The 19031-nt window shown below is 47.6% G+C and overlaps 1 protein-coding gene across 1 annotated transcript in view; it reads right to left on the bottom strand.

Annotated features, from left to right (window-relative positions):
• The window catches only part of TIAM2 (TIAM Rac1 associated GEF 2), a 241298-nt gene that overhangs the window by 15062 nt on the left and 207205 nt on the right, over positions 1-19031 (bottom strand). The window contains exons 17-20 of the mRNA XM_069598772.1: positions 5701-5880; positions 3737-3805; positions 2680-2805; positions 1545-1653 (exon numbers count right to left, since the gene is read on the bottom strand). Coding sequence (XP_069454873.1) covers positions 1545-1653; positions 2680-2805; positions 3737-3805; positions 5701-5880 — 484 coding nt within the window. The remainder of the gene's footprint in view (positions 1-1544; positions 1654-2679; positions 2806-3736; positions 3806-5700; positions 5881-19031) is intronic.

Genomic DNA, 19031 nt, shown 5'->3' with positions numbered 1-19031 from the left:
CACCAGAAATGAGAATTCCGAAGAACAAGACAGAAACCTATCTTCTGAGAGAGACAAGTTTGAGAATTCTAATCCCATGCCTAACGAGTTGTGTGATGACTGAAAGAAGCTTTTGGTAATAACATTTAAGCATTTCTGGTTCGGGGCATAATAAAAGAAATGTTTACGCACTGAGGTCTGGGGAAGTCATCCTGGCTTATACCTGAGTTAACTTGAATTTTATGCCAACAGCCTGTTTGTGAATTATCAAACAGACATTGTGCATCTTCTTTAATTATTAAAGAAAAGGTACACTGACCAGAAGTAAAGATTATCTGTGTTAAAAATAAAGATTAAATGCCTCCCAACCTGGGACACCAATGCTGGTCCTCCTTCCATGATAAAACTCCCTTCCCAGGTGCCAAGGCCATACTGACTAGCTCTGTACGTGCCGATCTGGTTTTCTTAAAGCCCTGAAGGAATGTATTCTTGACTTGTTTGGTATTCTTTGTTCTGCTGGTAGCCCTGCTTCTCTGGAGCAAATCCTGAGAGAGCAATCAGAGAAGCTGTCTTCTGGGCTAGGGTCCTTGTGCTCACTTGTGTCTGGCTGTTTCAGACCCTACTCAGTTTGGCTCAAATAAAACTTTCTCCTATTCCTGTTACTGTCTGTTTATTATTTTCATCAATAGCTATTACAGGAATAGCTTGGGCATAGGGTTGTTGACTTGGTGATGGGGACTGTGACACAAACACTCCCTCCAATATCCTGCACATGAAGAAGGTCCCTGCGGCCATCAAATCTCTGGACAGACTTCCCAGGCTGAGCTGACTGGCTGGCTGGTCACCGAAAACCCAGGAGAATCAGTGCACTGACCGTCTGGCCCACGCTGACCCACTGCAAGTCAGGGGCCAAAATTCAGGCATCTCTCCAGCTCCACAGAGTAATGTTTGCTGTTGACATGAAGGGGGAGAGCGAGACGGGCTTGTTACCCCTGTCTACTTGGACTTCAAAAACGTAACAGTCTTCGGTTAAAGTCAGTCAAATAAAATAAGAGGATAACAACGCAGAGAGATAAAAGGTACTTCAGTGACAAGCTAGGGGCTGTGATAAAAACCAGCTTCACTTAAGAGGTTTTCATTTTAGTTAACACATGTCCTGTGAGTTTGGTAGTAGTTATCTCATGGTGGTTTTTTGCAGTAGATCCTCAGGCTTAAGAAAAAGGTTAACAAGAAAGAAAACATCATACATTGCTTTCTACTCCCTCCAGGGGCTTATATGGTTGGTTAAAAGTTTTTAGAGCAAGGAAAAAAAGCATTGGTAAAAAAAAGAATGCAGATGTGATCTAACAGCAAAGTGATAGCCAAGCGACATCTCTGTTCTCAGGCACACACATCCACTGTTACCAGAAAACTGAAATGAGTTTGGAACCTCCCCCTCTGATGTTTGTTCATTTCAGGGGCAACAATGGAGCATACCTCATTAAAATCACACTTATCCTTAATGAATACAAATTTGCTCTAATTAACAATTTCAAAAGTATAGCTATAAAATGTGAGCCACTTACCTCGCTCTAGAACCTTCTGTACTTTAATATGATTAGCACAGAATCCACTGTATAGTTTAAAGTGGTCCGCATAATAAAGGAAAGAGCCTCCGAGGGAAAACAGCAGTTTCTAGAAAGAGAGGCAAAGTTACATCAGACATGGTTCATTCAATGTCTGCTGGCTCTGGCCTGGCATCTGACCGCTTTGAGTATTCGTCTTTCAGACACCAGGGCACTGTGCTTCAGGAAGGTATTGACTGAAGCCAGGGAGCACCACTTGCCCGGCTGATGGACGACAGCCCAGGCATGCCTCTGGCAGATCTTCAGGCTGACTGAGAAGTTTCTGGCAACAGAACCTATTGACACAATGTGCAGTCAAGGACAAGAAAGTTCTATCTAAAAAAATACATCCGACAGGGCAGGATATAAATAATCTGAGAGGCTCATTAATAAAGCCAGTTCTGCCTTACTTAGGAAGAATGATGCTCGCTGTGTATTTCCTTAGTCCCTTTCTACAGCCTTCCACCTTTCCCTCCCTGGAAGGACCTCATGGGAAAAAAAATGAAGTGGCTTCAGTCATGTCCGACTCTTTGTGACCCCATGGACTATACCCCTCCAGGCTCATCCGTCCATGGAATTTTCCAGGCAAGGATACTGGAGTGGGTTGCCATTTCCTCCTCCAGAGGATTTTCCCGACCCAGGGATCAAACCTGATCTACCTGCATCGCAGGCAGACTCTTCACCATCTGAGTCACCGGGGAGTCCTCTTGCCAGTCACCAATGCCCACTTGGAGACAGGGCTCCATAGAACCTATGCTTTCTTCCCAAGGTCACACGACCACAGAGATGCAGAATCAGATGCAGGAAGTGCTCCTGCCTCAGAAGCAATCGCCCTGCAGAGCCTTGGGCAGAGCTGAATAGGGAGCACGGACATGTCAACAACAGGCAGATTCCATAAAAGCCGGGCTGCCCAGACACCTGATTCCCAGACCATTCACTCGAGGGAGAAGCGGAGCCTTTTTTTGCCATCTGCCAGAGGAATGACAGCACCAAACTTATCTTTTCAACAGTCAAGGGACACCGCTTTCTCTTCCAGGGGAGAACTCTGGACTGTACCCACCTATATTTGCTTTAAACCTACATCTAAAATACTTACTCTGAACTGCGAGGGGGTTTCAAGTATGTTAAAGTCAGACGACGCTGAAATCCCATCCTCCAGGGTCTCGAGAAACACCTTTTGAAATTCAAGCATCTCTGGCAAACTTCCAAAAAGTGACTCCATCTGAGTGAAGACCAGGATTTGAAAAGAGGGTGTTAGCGATAAAGATCTAGACACCACTCTGAACTCCCAGATGCACAAATGAATCACAGTCATTCAGTCATTCACCAAGAAGGAGACAGAAGTAAATCCTTTAAAGAAGACAGCATATTCATGACGGATAGAGTTCATACACAGAGGGTTATATACGTCTCGGGTCCTTGTAATTCTAGAATAAGTTTTTAAGGGGATGTCAAGTTTTCAGAATTCAAACTGAGAGGTAGGGTATAGTGTTGGGAGGGAATGGAAGTCAGTAAGAAAGAATGAATAACTGTGAGTTAACACTAAAAAGTCACATATTAAAAGGTAATTTGGGTCACACCTTCTACTACAAAAAGGGCACAGTCGTTTTTAACTCCTGCCACTGTGCCTGAGGGGACAGAAGGCACATAAACAGCTCTGCAGGAGGCCACGCCTAGGTCTCTCTGAAGATCCCTAAGTCTCTATGTTCCTTTGGGACCACTAGATAAAATCTAGGAGGTCTACTACAGTCCCCAACCTTTTGGGGGATCAATTTCATGGGAGACAATTTTTGCACAGCCAGGGGTGGAAGGGAGGGGATGGTTCCAGGACGATTCTCACAAGGAGTGAAGGATCTCAATCTCTCACACGCACAGTTCACAGTAGGGTTCTCACGTCTACGAGAATCGAATGCCCCACTGAGGGCATTTAGGAGGCAGAGCTCAGGCGGTAATGCAAGCGATGGGAGGTGGCTGTCAATACAGATGAAACTTCACTCGCTCACCTGCTGCTCACCTCCTGCTGTGTGGCCCAGTTCCTAACAGGCCGTGGACCAGTACTGGCACCACGGCCCAGGAGTTGGGTGACCCCTGAACTAAAGGGCAAGCAGAGACTAACCTGTGGGTCGGTGGACTGAGTAAAGGAAGTTATTTACCTCATCTTGGGTAAGAAAGGTCTCACTCTGAAGTGGCTCCAAATATAAGTCGAAGAGGCAGCTCAGATCCTAAAAGACAAAAGATGACAGTCTTTAACCCGTGAGTCTCCCAAACACCCAAGTATCGCTTTGGCCGCATCTCGGACTGGTGTTAAGAACGATGACACTTATGTCTGGTTGAGAAACTAGGCCCTGAAGGCGGTGGTTCCTTGCTCACCTAATTCAAAGAGGTTAACAGCACAATACAATCGGCATTTGCATTCTACATTTTTCTTTATGGCACGATCACCTCCTCTGTGTATTTGAATGTTTTACTGGCAAAGCCAGGATCTTTCAGCTGCTGCAGCAGGAACACTCCTTTCCCTGCAGATAAGTGAGGTTTGGGCAGGAACTTCTGTCAGGCATGGCCACGTCTGCCAGACAACCCGGCTTCCTCCTCTGCCTCAGGGAGCTGGGCGACGGCTGCAGTGTGGACAGCTGAGCTGAGGAGGACAGGTCGAGGTCTCAGGAGCTCTTCAGCTTCATGCATTATCAGAATTTCAAACTCCCAAACTCAAGCGCAAGAAAAATTTTCCAGAGATGAACATCATAATGTTTACTATCTAGGCCATCTTTGAGTCTTCACTAAACCTGGGCTCTGACAGCACAGAATAGTGGGAGTTGAGGTATTTACAAAACTCTTTAGGTAAGTTTTGTTTTGTTTTTAATAATTTGAAGCCAAGACCAGCATATAATTTAGTGATGGGAAAGATTTCTTTTTCTTGTTCACTGATTCTGAAGAATTTTGAGTCACAGAGTATTAGAAGTAGGTGACTACATCTGACTCCTCTTACAATCAAGAAATCCAGTTCTGGAGAGCTTGCTAAAGTTAGAAGCCTCCAGAACCTTGTGGGAGCTGCCGGGCACAGCCACTGTCAACTCCCTGGACATGCACTTCATCTCCCCACGTTCGATGCGGGACGAGACGTGGCGGGAAAGGCCATGAAACTGCCATCTCTGCCGCTCTCCTTTGTCCCCTGCAGGACCACAAGGTGCAGGGGTAGTTCTCCCAGGCTGCCTCATTCATTCTCCCAAAGGCCCTGCGTGAGGCTCTGGCAAAGTTCAGATAAAATGATAGTGATGTTAATAAGTGGCGGAAGCTCAGATATGTCTGTGCAGAAAGGTGAGAGCATGTGTGTGCACACTGGCGCATGTGCCAAAGCCACTCAATGTGTTAGACACTGAGTCCTGGGACAAGAATGCCCCTGTCTCAGACCCCATGAGGGGCTCAGAGGGGGCCGCCCAAGGCCGCGCCGGCAGGTGGAGGCCAGGCCAAGCCTGGATTCTGTGCTGCCAGCAAGTGGCCGAGGAAGCGAGTTTAAAATCGTTCCAGCAAATACTTCAAGCAAAAGAACTCTGTCTTCCCAGGCACCCGCATTTTTTGTAAAATGTTTCCCAAACTACTAACTGGAGCCCCTGAGATAAATAAATGGTCTCCCTGGGTTGTGAAAGGCCCAGCTGCTGCTCTGTGTGGTGGCTGGGGATGCCCAAGTGATGCCCGGTGCCTCCCCTGTGGGGCTCTGTCCTGCACGGTGAGGCCTGCCCTCTGGGGCCTATGCCAGCAGCCGCTTGTGAACACGCTGCTCCCTGGTTCCTCATCACCTAAAGTGATCTCCGTCCCCCTTTCCCTAAACCAGAGCAGGCTCCCTTCCCACAGATTGCAAATGACAAACTAGAACATCTGTTTCCATAGTGAAAGCTACCGTGGTAACAGAATGAGCGGGGAGTCTAAATTCTGCAAGCCCGCTCAGCTCCTCCACCCTCTCGCCCCCCCGCCCCCTCCGGCAGCAATTTGCCACTTCCAGGAGCAGGCATCTCCCTGGTGAGTGGCAGGGTCCTGGGTAGATACAGCCAGGAGCCCCTGCCAGCATGCAGCTGGCCATCACAGGAGGGGAGCAGGGAATCACGGCGGCATCTCCTGTTACCTTCACATAGGACTTCTCTGTGTCCATGAGCTCCTGGATGACTTTCCGGAGGCGATCTGCATCAGAGAGGTGGCGAGCCAGTGGCCTCGGAGGAGGGTCCTGACCCTCCCTTGGTCCTTCCATGCCGTTGGTCTGGGTGTCGTTACAATTCCTACACAGCGCGGTGATCTGCTCAGCACTCTGGGAGGGAACAAGAGGCACAGAATGTCCTCCATCATTATCAGCCTCCCATCAAGGACACGGGGGCTCTCTTTGCCCAGCGCCCTCTTGGGAGTCTCATGGGACATTGACTGGGGGCATCCAGCTTCAGTCATCTCAAACCCTGCTGGCGACCACTCAAGGTTCCGGTCGTGAAGATACAAACTTACACTTGTTCAGTACTTACCCATGACACTCTTCCACTTTCACAGAAGCTGTGTGACAGATGCTTCTTTAGTGTTGAGACTAGAGAATAAAGCACAGAGCTAACCCTCTGCAATACACTTGAGGCTGCTCTACAATCAAGGTCAAGGCTCTGTGAGAGCACCATGCAGACAGACGGTCCACTCTGTCCCCTCAATGGTTGACCAAACGGAGCTCACCCACATTAAACAGCCCTGGGAGACCCAGGAAAGGGAGAGCAGTGTCAGGGAGGCTGGATCACAGGGAGCTTGGAGTGCTCCCTACAAATCCCCCCCTGGAGTTATGTAGCCTTGAGCCAAGTCCCAGTGTGAGGAGCTAAAGTGTGAGCTGCTGCCTCTGCTAGGAATGGGAGTAGGGGTCAGGTCATGTAGGAAAGATAAGGTCCCCACTCCGATGGGGTACAGAGCCCACCAGAGGGCACAGGTGGGAAGCAAGCGATACAGCAAAGCCTGCCGAGGTCCATGGGAACCTTCAGGGAGGAGCGAACCTTGAGCATGTTCTCAGCAGGAAGCAGCCTCATGCCGAACACAGGACATGGGGGAAAAAAGGCTTCTCAGTCTAGGACATGGGAAGAGAATCACACAGCTTAAAAGACAAGGAGGAGCTGGAATGTCTGCAAGGATCAACAGCGTTCTATAAAAGTTCCTGCTTGGGTTTAAGCGCAGCATGAAAGCCTTCTCTGGGAGAACCCATTTGTATATTCCTGCCAGAGGCTAGTGGTTTAAAGTCTCAAATATGTCTCTTCCTATATGCCACCACCTGCCTGGAGCATCATCAGATTACACACAAAATATCTTTTTTTACTTCTCTTTCTTTCCATTCCTCCAACACACAAGATCCAGCCCAATTTACCACCTGCCAGCCTGGCAACTAGTCAAGGGCAGGAGCCTGCCTTTCTTTCTCATCACCCCCAAGGGCTCAGTGTTGAGTCCACCTCTGTTGGGACTGATGTTATTACTGAGTAACAAGGCAGCTTAGTCCTAATACGCATGGTCAATATCCATCTATTCTTTTTTTTTAATTTTTATTTTTACTTTATTTTACTTTACAATATCCATTGATTCTTAACAGCTCAACTAAAACTCTCTTTTCTTCAGCTAGATGTCTCCATGCCTGATTTCCATCACTGTCTCAGGTAAAAACGTGAACCAGTCGGAAGCACCTCTAGATTCCCACTGAGTTTATTTTCTTTGCTTAGATATTTCAGAACGCTGACAACTCACACAAGCATACAGGTCAACCTCAGTGGCCAATTTGTTATAAAAACTGTCATCTGACCCACTTAAGTGGCTCAAAGTAACAGCAGGACACCTGCCCTCCCTTCTTCTCTGCTTCCCTATTCTACACCCACCTCCCCCCAAAACAGTGTCTTTATATGATGGAAATAAGACAATCAACATTGACACATAACACTGATCTTTTGGCTAGACTTTCAACTAAATCCAGTGGGAACCAACCGAGGACCTGCTCTGTCTCCAAAGAAATAGGAACCACGCCCTGCACGAGAAGATAAGACTTGCCAAGGTAAGAAATGCCGAAGCCCAGCCTATGGCAGACTGGAAACCAACACAAGCCTGTGTGGAACAAACAAGAAATGTGACATCCGTGAAATGAATGAGAGCACCACGTTGAAACAGGTTGTCTGGAAGGCGTCAGTGAAGAGTGGATTGTAAATGATCCTGGAAGGAGCATGTTCCAAGGGAGAACCAGAGAACAAGCCAAAGGCACAAGGAAGACAGAGCCCAGTAGCGTACAGAGCCCAACTCAAGACGGGGGTGAAAGCAAGGCCCCCCCAGATGTCTATGAGGAGGACACCCAGACTGCTGGCCTCTTTCAAGTAATCACTTCTCTCGTATTTTGACACGCATCTTGGTGCAAAAGTTAAATGAACCAAGTGGCAGATACTAAGCCTCCAACTAGACACAGAGACACATCTGAAGTAATTTACTTCTAAAACAGTTCAAGCATGTGTAAGCACTAACGATTCTCCTTGGAGATACACAGCACCCCTTGTTTCTGTCCTTAACTGTAACACAAGCATATTGCTGGCAACACCTGTCAGAAGATGTTCACATTCAGGGTAAACTTTCAAAGAACAAGAAAACAGACAGGCAAAACGGTACTCATAAACCTGTTTGCAGGGCAGGAATAGAGATGCAGATACAGAGAACAGACTTGTGGGCACAGCGGGGGAAGGAGAGGGTGGGATGAACTGAGAGAGGAGCATTGAGACCCACACATTAACATATATAAAACAGATAGCTGAAGGGAAGTTGCTATATAACACAGGCAGCCCAGTCCGGTACTCTGTGATGACCTAGAAGGGTAGGATGGAGTGGGGGGTGGGAGGGAGATTCAAGAGGGTGGAGACATATGTATACTTAGGGCTGATTCATGTTGCTGTATGGCAGACACCAACACAATATTGCAAAGAAATTATCCTCCAATTCAAAATCAATTTTAAAGGAAAAAGAAAACAGACGTGGGTCTTAAGGCATTGATTAGAATGCGACTTGATCTCTCAAAATGTCTCCTATCATGTTTGAAACAATCAGATCTCAAGGTTATTGAAGAAACTCCTAACTGTTCAGTCATGCCCTAGAAGCCTAATGACACAGCAAAAGCCAAACAGAGCAATGCAGCCAAAAGGCAGTTTTCAAAAAGAAATGGCAACCCACTCCAGTATTCTTGCCTGGAGAATTCCATGCACTGAGGAGCCTAGCAGGCTATAAAGTCCATAGGGTCACACAGAGCTGGACACGACTGAAGTGACTTAGCACAGCACAGCACATAGGAAATACACATGGCTGGACCAAAGGAATCCAAATATTTGGGGCCCCAGGTAGGAGTATTTTTTAAAAGCTCCTCAAGTGATGCTGATGTGTGGCTTGCATGAGAACTACTGGTCTACCCATTAGTAGAGCGAGCCTTCTGCTTGCAGTTCCTGGGAGGATCACACTGCCCCAAGGGTCTGCACTGAAGGATGGCCACGTAAAGCGTGTGTGGACCGAGCTCACAGATAAGAGGAAACAGATCACACCTGTGACCTTGGTGTTCTGCGTCTGGCTCCACTAACAGCTAAACAGCCCAAGATAATACTGAGACTCTCAAGTTCACTTATTTGAAATCTCTATACTGCTATTTGCACCACAAGCTCTAACAATACAATTCTGCAACCCTGAAAAATAACAGTTTTGGGGGCTGTAGAATCCACATTAATAGCTCGCATATACCGTATCAAATAAGATCTGACAAAATGCACCATAAGTGAAATGGCAGCTGGTGAGATTGCAGCTTTCCTTGCTGGGATGTCGAAAATCACACCTAACAATGCAGTGTTAAAATAACGAGATTTTAAAAATAAAGTATCTTGCCATCTTAGAAAATCAGAATTCATTTTAAGAATACTTCTGGTAATTCTAAGTTGGAAAAGCGAATGTTAGCTGAGAATTTCATAGAAAATGTACTTCTGAAGATACCACAATGAAATGTTACAAAGTCACCTCAGGTATTACCTAGGGAAGTCATGTACAGATGTGAGTTGAACCATCAAGAAGGCTGAGGGCCAAAGAATCGATGCTTTCAAACTGTGGTGATGGAGAAGACTCTTAAGAGTCCCTTGGCCAGCAAGGAGATCAAATCAGCCAGTCCTAAAGGAAATCAGTCCTGAATCTTCATTGGAAGGACTGATGCTAAAGCTTCAATACTTTGGCCACCTGATGTGAAGAGCCGACTCATTTGAAAAGACTCTGATGCTGGGAAAGACTGAGGGCAGGAAGAGAAGGGGACGACAGAGTATGAGATGGTTGGATAGCATCACCGACTCAATGAACATGAATTTGAGCAAACTTTGGGAGATGGTGAAGGACAGGGAAGCCTAGCATGCTGCAGTCCTTGGGGTCATAAAGAGTCAGACACAACTCAGCAACTGAACAACAAGGGGCAGGCTGGGGGTATTCTCTGGGATCAAAAGGAGGCTGAGCCACTAAAGGGGGAAGGATCACTATAACTGTGTTTGTAGATTGTATCTGAAAGAGTCTCCCAGTGGGTTATATTTCACTTCCTCTGTGCTTAGCAACAGTTATAAAATCAAAATGTTAAAAGGTAGGATTCTGGGTGAATTGATGCACAGTTTCTAGAAAGAGCGACTACTCCAGTTGGGGTATTTTCACACGTACAAGTGGTGATAGAGGTAGGAAGCTCAGACAAGATGGAGAGGAGCCGAGTTCTAGCCCTGGCTCTGCCCTGAGTCCTCCAAGCATCGGGGGGCAAAACATTTCTCTCTTCAATCTCCTTAATGATGAAAGAGAAGAAGCATTACACCTCACCCATCAAGTGACCCCTCCAATTGCCAGTGAGGCCAAGGAGGAAAGGGAAGTCACGTTTGTTGAGTACTTGGTGTATGCAGGAGGGTGAGGGGTTCTCACGGAACTCACAGGCATTGGGTCTTCACCGTATGACACACAGAGACGACAGCTAAAGGGTGTGGGGTCGGGGACAGGACCTTGATGGCACAGGACCCGCATCCTCTGGAGCTGTCTGCACAGTGCTGACCACTCCAGGAGTATCAGGCAGATCATGGGGGAAAAAAATAGCTCCTCTGGTGGCCTCTGCCCACCATGCAGTCAGGGCTCTCCCGGCCTCAGGAGAACCCGAACACACCCCAGGCGTGCCCAGGATGCAGCCACAGCCCCCCGGAGGTTGCCTCTGCTCCCCCACATGTGCACACAACTGTGATTTCTGGTAGGCTGGTCCCTGCTCCCCTCCACCCCTAGGAATTCTGCCTTGAAAGTAGAGACAGATGTTCACACATCAGGGCTGGGTGTGCATGGGGATTCAGCAGCTGGACAGTGTGTGCTTGTTCAGAACAAAAACAACACTGGTCTTTGAAACTCACTTAAGTATTCTCTGGGGCTTCCCTGATAACTCAGTTGGTAAAAAATCCGCTTGCAATGCAGGAGACCCTGATTTGATTCCTGGGTTGGGAAGATCTGCTGGAGAAGGGATAGGCTACCCATTCCAGTATTCTTGGGCTTCCCTTGTGGCTAAGCTGGTAAAGAAGCTGCCTGCAATGTGGGAGACCTGGGTTAGACCCCTGGGATGGAAAGATCCCCTGGAGAAGGGAAAGGCTACCCACTCCAGTGGCCTGGACTCTAGAGTCCACGGGGTCACAAAGAGTTGGCCAGGACTGAGCAACTTTCACTTCACTTCACTTGTATTCTCCAGTTCACAGTGATCAATAAGACCTTCCCTGGTGGCTCAGTGGTAAAGAATCTGCCTGCCAATGCAGGAGACTTGACTGGGAGGAGCCCCTGGAGTAGCAAATGGCACCCCACTTCAGTACTCTTGGCTGGGAAATCCCATGGACAGAGGAGCCTGGAGGGCTATGGACCATGGGGTTGCAAAACAGTCAGACACGACTGAGCAACTGAACAACGGCGATCAATGCTAAGAACCTTGGGTTCATTGGGGGCCTTGCCTTTTATAAGAGAGCATGACACTGATCTTCTGTTTATGAATTCACTTTTAAAATTTAATGAAAAGTTCCCCCTAAAACTACGTTGTATAAAAAAGTAGTGATATTGACCCCCAAAAGATTTCTTTTCCGGTTTTTAAGGTTTCAGTAAGCTGATCCCTGCTTGAAAGAAATGGTAAAGAGTCTGTCTGCAATGTGGGAGACCAGGGCTCAGTCCCTGGGTCTGGAAGATCCCCTGGGAAGGAAATGGCAACCCACTCCAGTATTCTTGCCTAGAGATTTCCATGGACAGACAATGAGGTCACAAAGTGTCAAGACACGGCTGAGCACTAAACAGCAAACATAAATCAGGAATTAGAAAGGGGAGTGGCAACCCACTCCAATATTCTTGCCTGGAGAATCTCATGGACAGAAGAGCCTGGTGGGCTACAGTCCATGGGGTCACAAAGAGTCGGACACAACACAGTGCTAACACACACCCATACATAGATAAGAAACACCTGTCAGTTCAGTTCAGTTGCTCAGTCGTGTCCGACTCTTTGCGACCCCATGAATTGCAGCACGCCAGGCCTCCCTGTCTATCACCAACTCCCGGAGTTCACTTAGACTCATGTCCATCGAGTCAGTGATGCCATCCAGCCATCTCATCCTCTGTTGTCCCCTTCTCCTCCTGCCCCCAATCCCTCCCAGCATCAGAGTCTTCTCTCAATTAAGTCGCTCTTCTGTGTTCGCAACAAAAACAAAAGAGCAGCTATGTGAGGTGATGGGTGTGTTAATTTGGCTGTGATAATCATCACATATCAAATCCAGTTGTACACCTTACATATATATAATTTTTAACTGTCAACTATACCTTGATAAAGTTGGGGAGGGGAGACAGCTAAAACAGTTATCCTTGGTTTTGGGTCTTCACTGTGTGAATAAGGACACTTGCTATCCTGGATCAGCTCTGTGCTTTTTTTTTTTTTTTTTTTTTGAGGAGCCCCATTTCTTGAGTGTGGCAATAAAACTGCTCAAGGTAATGAAGTGCCCTGCCCCTAGATTCTCTTTGGAGGAAGGCAGGGGTCAAGCCTCTTTCTCAAATAAGCTTGAATCCCATGCTGCTGCTGCTAAGTTGCTTCAGTCGTGTCCGACTCTATGCGACCCCATAGATGGGTGCCCTTTTTAACCTTCATCCAGCTCAATGCTTTTCATCCGAAGCATTAGTGCTCCTCCTGACCTGGATTAGTTAAGATCAGTTCCTGCCCCCGCCCCCTCAACCCTGGAGCATAACCACTCTGATGTCTGCTTTACTCTTGTTTGAAGACATTACTATCTGAGGCTTTTCCATTTCCCTGTGGGTATTGGAACCTAAGATGGGATAAGTACATCACATTGCTGCTGCTGCTGCTAAGTCGCTTCAGTCATGTCCGACTCTATGCGACGCCACAGACGGTAGACCACGAGGCTCCCCCGTCCCTGGGATTTTCCAGGCAAGAGTACTGGAGTGGGTTGCCATTGCTTTCCAGAACTATTTCAAGACGATGCCTGTGGTTTCATCTTGTTGTTCTAAGTCAGTCGTGTCCGACTCTTTATGACCCTTTATGACCCCACAGACTGCAGCACGCCAGGCTTCCTTTTCCTTCACTATCTCCCGGAGTTTGCACAAACTCATGTCCATCAAGTCGGTGATGCCATCCAACCATCTCATCCTCTATCATCCCCTTCTCCTCCTGCCCTCAATCTTTCCCAGCGTCAGGGTCTTCTCCAATGAGCTGGCTCTTCACATCAGGTGGCCAAAGTATTGGAGTTTCAGCTTCCACATCAGTTCTTCTAAAGAATATTCAGGACTGATTTCCTTTAGGATTGACTACTTCATGAAATTTCACTGCTGTGTGCCTTGCCAGCAGCTGAGCTCCACCCCACCTTTCTGGGCTCAGGTTTCAATCCTGTCCTCATTTAGAGGCTTCAGGTACCCCAGACTCATTTGTCAAAAGCATCTGTTTCTATGACTTAGACTCCAAAAACACTTCCAGCCAAAGCAAAAAGGTCTAAAGGTGCTATGTAATTTGGGGAATAGTTCATAGGGAAGTACTCCAAGGTGAATGACAACACTTGCAGAGCGCTTCTCTTTTGAAGGCCTGGTTCAGAGGTCAAGGACGTTAACTTCAGGGGGAAAACAGTAACAGATACAGTCAACACCTGCACCTAAATGGGAGGGCGCCTCATGCTGCTTGGGTAACTGGTCACACACAGTGTGATCAATTTGGCAGACCCCCAGCTGCCACCCACGTCCACCTCTCCCTCCAGCCGTACAGATCAGCTCTATGCTGGGCGACTGACGTGGACCTAAATCCTAGTCTGGGTCACACCCACAGAGTCCCATCCTGCCTGCCTGCTAAGTCACTTCAGTTGTGTCCAACTCTTTACGACTCTATAGACTGTAGCCCACCAGGCTCCTCTGTCCATGGGATTTTCCAGGCAAGAATACTGGAGCGGGTTGCCATGCCCTCCTCCAGGGAGAGTCTCATCCTACCAGAACACTAAGTAGAAGAATCAGAGGTTCTTCTACAGTCCCTGGAAAGAATGTTGGAAAAAATAAAAAGCTGTCAGCCCTGGGTAAATCACCAGTGGTCCTCGGGGACAGTCCAGGTCTGGAAAGGCGTGGCTGAGAGGAGCGTGCTCAATGCATGCATACAGAAGTCCCGGTTCACTGGAGCACAGGTGGTCGCATCAGTAAATCCTCTCAGAGTGCATCTAGGGAGTCAACTGTCCCAGCCCAGCAAATCAGTTAGATCAGAAATGCTCCCCTCGGTGGAAAAAAAAAAATCTAAAAATAGTACAGAGGACTTTTCAATTCATGCTTTAATCCACTGAAGTCTCTAACTTACAGAAAGCTCTGACATTAATCCCAAATGCTCTCAGCAGAGGGAACCCAGAAGCAATGCTGATGGACAGAGTCAGACGATGGACCCCAGATGAGCTGGGTCCCCCACGGGCAGGTCCAGTCACAGACACCCTGTGCCACCCCACCTCTGCCAGGTCAGGATTCCAGGGCTACACTCTGTTCCATGCTCAGAGGTGGCTGGCAGGGCCCACAGGCTGGGGGAGAGGGCAGTCCAGTCCAGTCTAGCCTAGGGAGGGTCTCAGCAGAGCGGGAGAGAGGAAGGGGAGGAAGAGGGTTGTATTCAGCACTGTGGCAGAGTGTAGTGAAATGATTATTTTTATATTTGGGGACAATCATTCACTTTATAGGGCTTCCCAGGTGGCATGAATGGTAAAGAACCTGCTTGCCAAAGCAGATGTGACGTGGGTTCGATCCCTGGATCAGGAAGATCCCCTGGAGGAGGGCATGGCAACCCACTCCAGTATTCCTGCCTAGAGAATCCCATAGACAGAGGAGCCTGCCAGGCTAGGGTCCATGGGGTCCCAAAGAGTCAGACACGACTGAAGGGACTTAGCACAGCTCACTCATTTTACAGTGATACAATCCTTGGATTAAAAACTCAAGAGAAATGACCTGCAATTTTTTCATACTTCTCTCAAAATGATACAAAAAGGATAAGAAAATGCTCACAACCTTTATTTTCTAGACCAGATAGTTCTATTTCCAAAGGCAGAATAGAAAGGAAAAACATAAAATTAAACATAAATATGTCAGATGAGTGTTCTTGTTTTATATTGAAAAGTAAAAGAATTAACCTAAATAAATGATGGTGCAAGAAACACAATGAAATCTATGCAGCAGTTACCAGTGACGGGAAGGACTGACATCTGTAGACCAAAAGAGGACATGATTTACTGGAAAGGGAAGAAGGTAAGTCTGCATTTTTTAAAGTAACTTTTATGTGTATCTACTACAATGCAACCCACTCCAGTATTCTTGCCTGGAAAATTCCACAGACAGAGGAGCCTTGTGGGCCGCCGTCCATGGGGCACAGAATCGGACATGACTGAGCAACGGAGCACCACATATAAACATCCGTGTGTGGATTTTTTTAATGGAAAAATATAGGTCATAATGGAGAAGGAAATGGCAACCCACTCCAGTACTCTTGCCTGGAGAATCCCATGGACAGAGGAGCCTGGCGGCTACAGTCCATGGGGTCGCAGAGTCGCACACGACTGAGTGACTAACGACACACTCAGGTCATAAATTCAGTGGTTAACACCTCATTTCAACTTATTTTAATTTCTGTCTTATCTATATTTTCTCATTTTCTATAAGTGGTTTAATTTTTTAAAGAAAATGTCTTAATGGAATCCTTTCCTGATGCTTTAAAAAAGTGATTTAAGGCAGACACGGGCTGAAAAGCGTTCCACTTCTAGGAGGACACGGTGATGCAAAGACTGACACAGTCCCTGAACTCCGGGCACCCAGAGTTCAGCTGAGAAGACAATCTGGGAGTGAATCAGTCAAGAGTAATTGGTACCCAACAGCGTGGGGTCTATGGGAACAGAATGGGGCTGCCTTCTCTGGTCAGAGCAATGTCAAGGAAGGCCACGGTGGAAGCCAGGATGACCTCAAGGGAAACAAAGTTACCTATGCTAAGTGAAGTTCGGGGCTGGGGAGGGTGCCAGGAACTGAAGGCCAGTCCAGCCGTGGCCCATGGCCGAGTCAGGTCACTCGGGGAGATGTGGCAGGAGCCAGGGGTGGGGGCCTATGCTGTCGAGGAGACCCACTTGGAGCGTGTGTAAAGGGTCCTGACGTGGCCACCCCTGCCACCTCCTGGGCACACATCCTATAACAGGTAGCAAGATGAGGGGCTATGATGGCGTCAGAAAGGGTCACCTTCGCACCTACCTGAGTGAGAAGCTCCCACCAAGGGCCTCAGCATATGCTCTGAGCTATGCTTTCTGAGACAGTTACTTCTTCCAAGACTGGAGCCTTAAACCCACAGGCCTGGGTGACCACCATGGGCACGGCCATCCCCAGCCCTGATTAACTCCTCCGTGATTCAGTTTTGTGCACTTGTAAATCAGGGGTCGTTTTCACAGGGTCACTGAGAGGATTCCATGAGGTCATTTTAAGGTTGTGAAAATACTTAGCAGAGGGCAAGGGATCCACAGAGGCCAGGCCTCCATGGAGTTCTAACAGGCACAGGGAGTTTAACTTTTTAAGTTCTGTTATTTTTACAAAGGCAGGAGGAGAAACTTCCTTTGAGTTCCCTGAAGGGAAGACCAGAAAAATCAAATGGTTTATTTGTTAACTTTTTACTGAGCTCCTCCTCCATGCCACGTTCAGCTCTAGGTGCTGGAGATGAAGCCTGAACACGAGAGGAAAACCTTGACCTTCACACAAGAGGAGGGGCAGAGAGAGGTGACAAGGACTCGATAGATGACAAGAAGTGGAACCCACAGCATCTGGACAGAGGCGGAGGGCCCTGCAGAAAACCAAAAGTTGAAAGTGTTGGTCGATCAGTCGTGTCTGACTCTTTTGTGCCCCCATGGACTGTAGCCCGCCAGGCTCCTCTGTCCATGGGATTCTCCAGGCAAGAACACTGGAGTGGGTAGCCGTTCCCTTCTCCAAGGGATCTTCCCATCCCAGGGATCGAACCTGGACCTCCATCATGGTAGGCAGATTCCTTACCATCTTAGCCACCAGGGAAGCTGGGAGAAAACCAAACCAGGTGGCTATGGAGGGCCAGCAGGCTGGGCAGCCGCTTTAACAAGTGGGCAGAGGAGGAGATGAACTTCACCTTCAAAGATCGGAGGGAGAGAGGGAGTGGCCGACCAGAGGGAAGAGCAGCCTTTGAGAAGGCAGAGAGTGTCTGCATGGCACGTGTGTACCCAGCGGTAAGGGCCTGTCCTCAGGTGGTACACCCCGGGAAAGGCAGGTCCAATCCCCGGCCCGGAGGTGGGGAAGCGCTCCACGTGTGGTTATGGGGCTCCCAGGCCAGAGTCACCACCCTGGGGAGGGAGCTGCCGATCCAGAGCCTTTGTGAAACAGGCCGGCTGCCTGCCTTCTGCTCAGTTTCCTTATTTAAAACTGGAGTTTGATCTGAATTCAGGAACGAAAAAGATGCACGCTTTCTCAGCCAAGGATACTTCAAGGGCCAGGGCAGCATTTCGACACAACCAGGCACTTCTTTCACATAAAATATTGGGTGTTTCAATATTGCTTATGTATTGGGTTGGCCAAAAAATTTTGGAAAGCCTAAACAGACTTTTTGGCCAACCTAGTAATTTACCAAAAAAAAAAAACCGGTTCATCCTATCCAATAGATTATATGCCAAGTACTGCATTCTCTCGTTCCCATTTCTCACCCAGAGAGATAAGGCTTACTTCTGATATATGTTAAACTTGTCCATCAAGGAAGATGCACTGGGGCCAGAAATTTTCCTTCACTTCTGAGTGCAAAGATGGTAAAGTCTCCTATGTACTAACCTCCCAGCTGAGATGTTCAAAGAGGCGAACATGCATCTATTTCCAGCAAGGAACCAGAGCCTGTGCCATCGGCGTCCCCTGTGAGTGACATTGCAGCTGGCCCTCTGTCTCCTATTGCTGACGATCCTTCAGCTCTACCATCTCCCACCTCCTCTCCCTCCAGCAGTCAGTAACTCTTCTTGCCTGTTCACTCGATGCCAGCCCCTGCTGACCAGCCATTGTACTGTATTGCTGAACTTTTCAAAGTACTGTGCTGTAAGATTAAAAATGCTTTACTTTTTGTGCTTGTTTTTTTATTCATGATTTGGGTGAAAGGTATTATAAGCCTATTATAGTAGAGTGCGTGCTACTTCACTTCAGTCATGTCAGACTCTGCAACCTTATGAACTGTAGCCTGCCAGGCTCCTCTGTCCATGGGATTCTCCAGGAAAGACTACTGGAGTGGGTTGCCATTTATTATAGTCCAGTACTATATAGCCAACTGTGTTAGTTGAGTACCTAGACTAACTCTGTTGGATTTAAGAACATGTTCTTGGAATGAAAGTCATATGTCAGGGGCTTGACTGCAAAGAGACTGCCATGACCTCACTCTGAAACAAACAGATGCAGGGGTCAGCAAACCTTCAGGCCAAACCCACCCTGCTCACTGCTGCTGAGGATAAAATTTTATTAGCACTCAGCCTTGCTCCTTCATCAGCCTATGGTCGATCGCTGCTTCCACACTGAGATGCAGAGGTCAGTGGTTGCCAGAGCCTAACTTACTTACTACCTGGCCTTTGCTGGGAAAAGTCTGCCAATCCCTGATATAGAGAGATGAGTCCAAATGAGGAAGATTCCTCTTCTGAAATTAGATCTGAATTCAAACTTGAAAAAATCTTCTCAAACTTTATTCTAAATTTTTCAGTGAGTAAACTAAAATGTATATTTTTTAAATGACTTCTACATGGCAATTTTCTAGAGACTCCAAATAGCACCCTAATTCCCGTAAGATATAAACTGTCTTGTATAATATGCTTTCAACTGTGTCAAAAACCAAGGAAACAAGACCTGTGTGCTCACCTGGCTCAGATCCAGGCTTGGAAAAAT

This window comes from Ovis canadensis, chromosome 8 (assembly GCF_042477335.2).
Source record: "Ovis canadensis isolate MfBH-ARS-UI-01 breed Bighorn chromosome 8, ARS-UI_OviCan_v2, whole genome shotgun sequence".
Taxonomy (NCBI): domain Eukaryota; kingdom Metazoa; phylum Chordata; class Mammalia; order Artiodactyla; family Bovidae; genus Ovis; species Ovis canadensis.
This window is presented reverse-complemented; position numbering and strand designations above follow the sequence as displayed.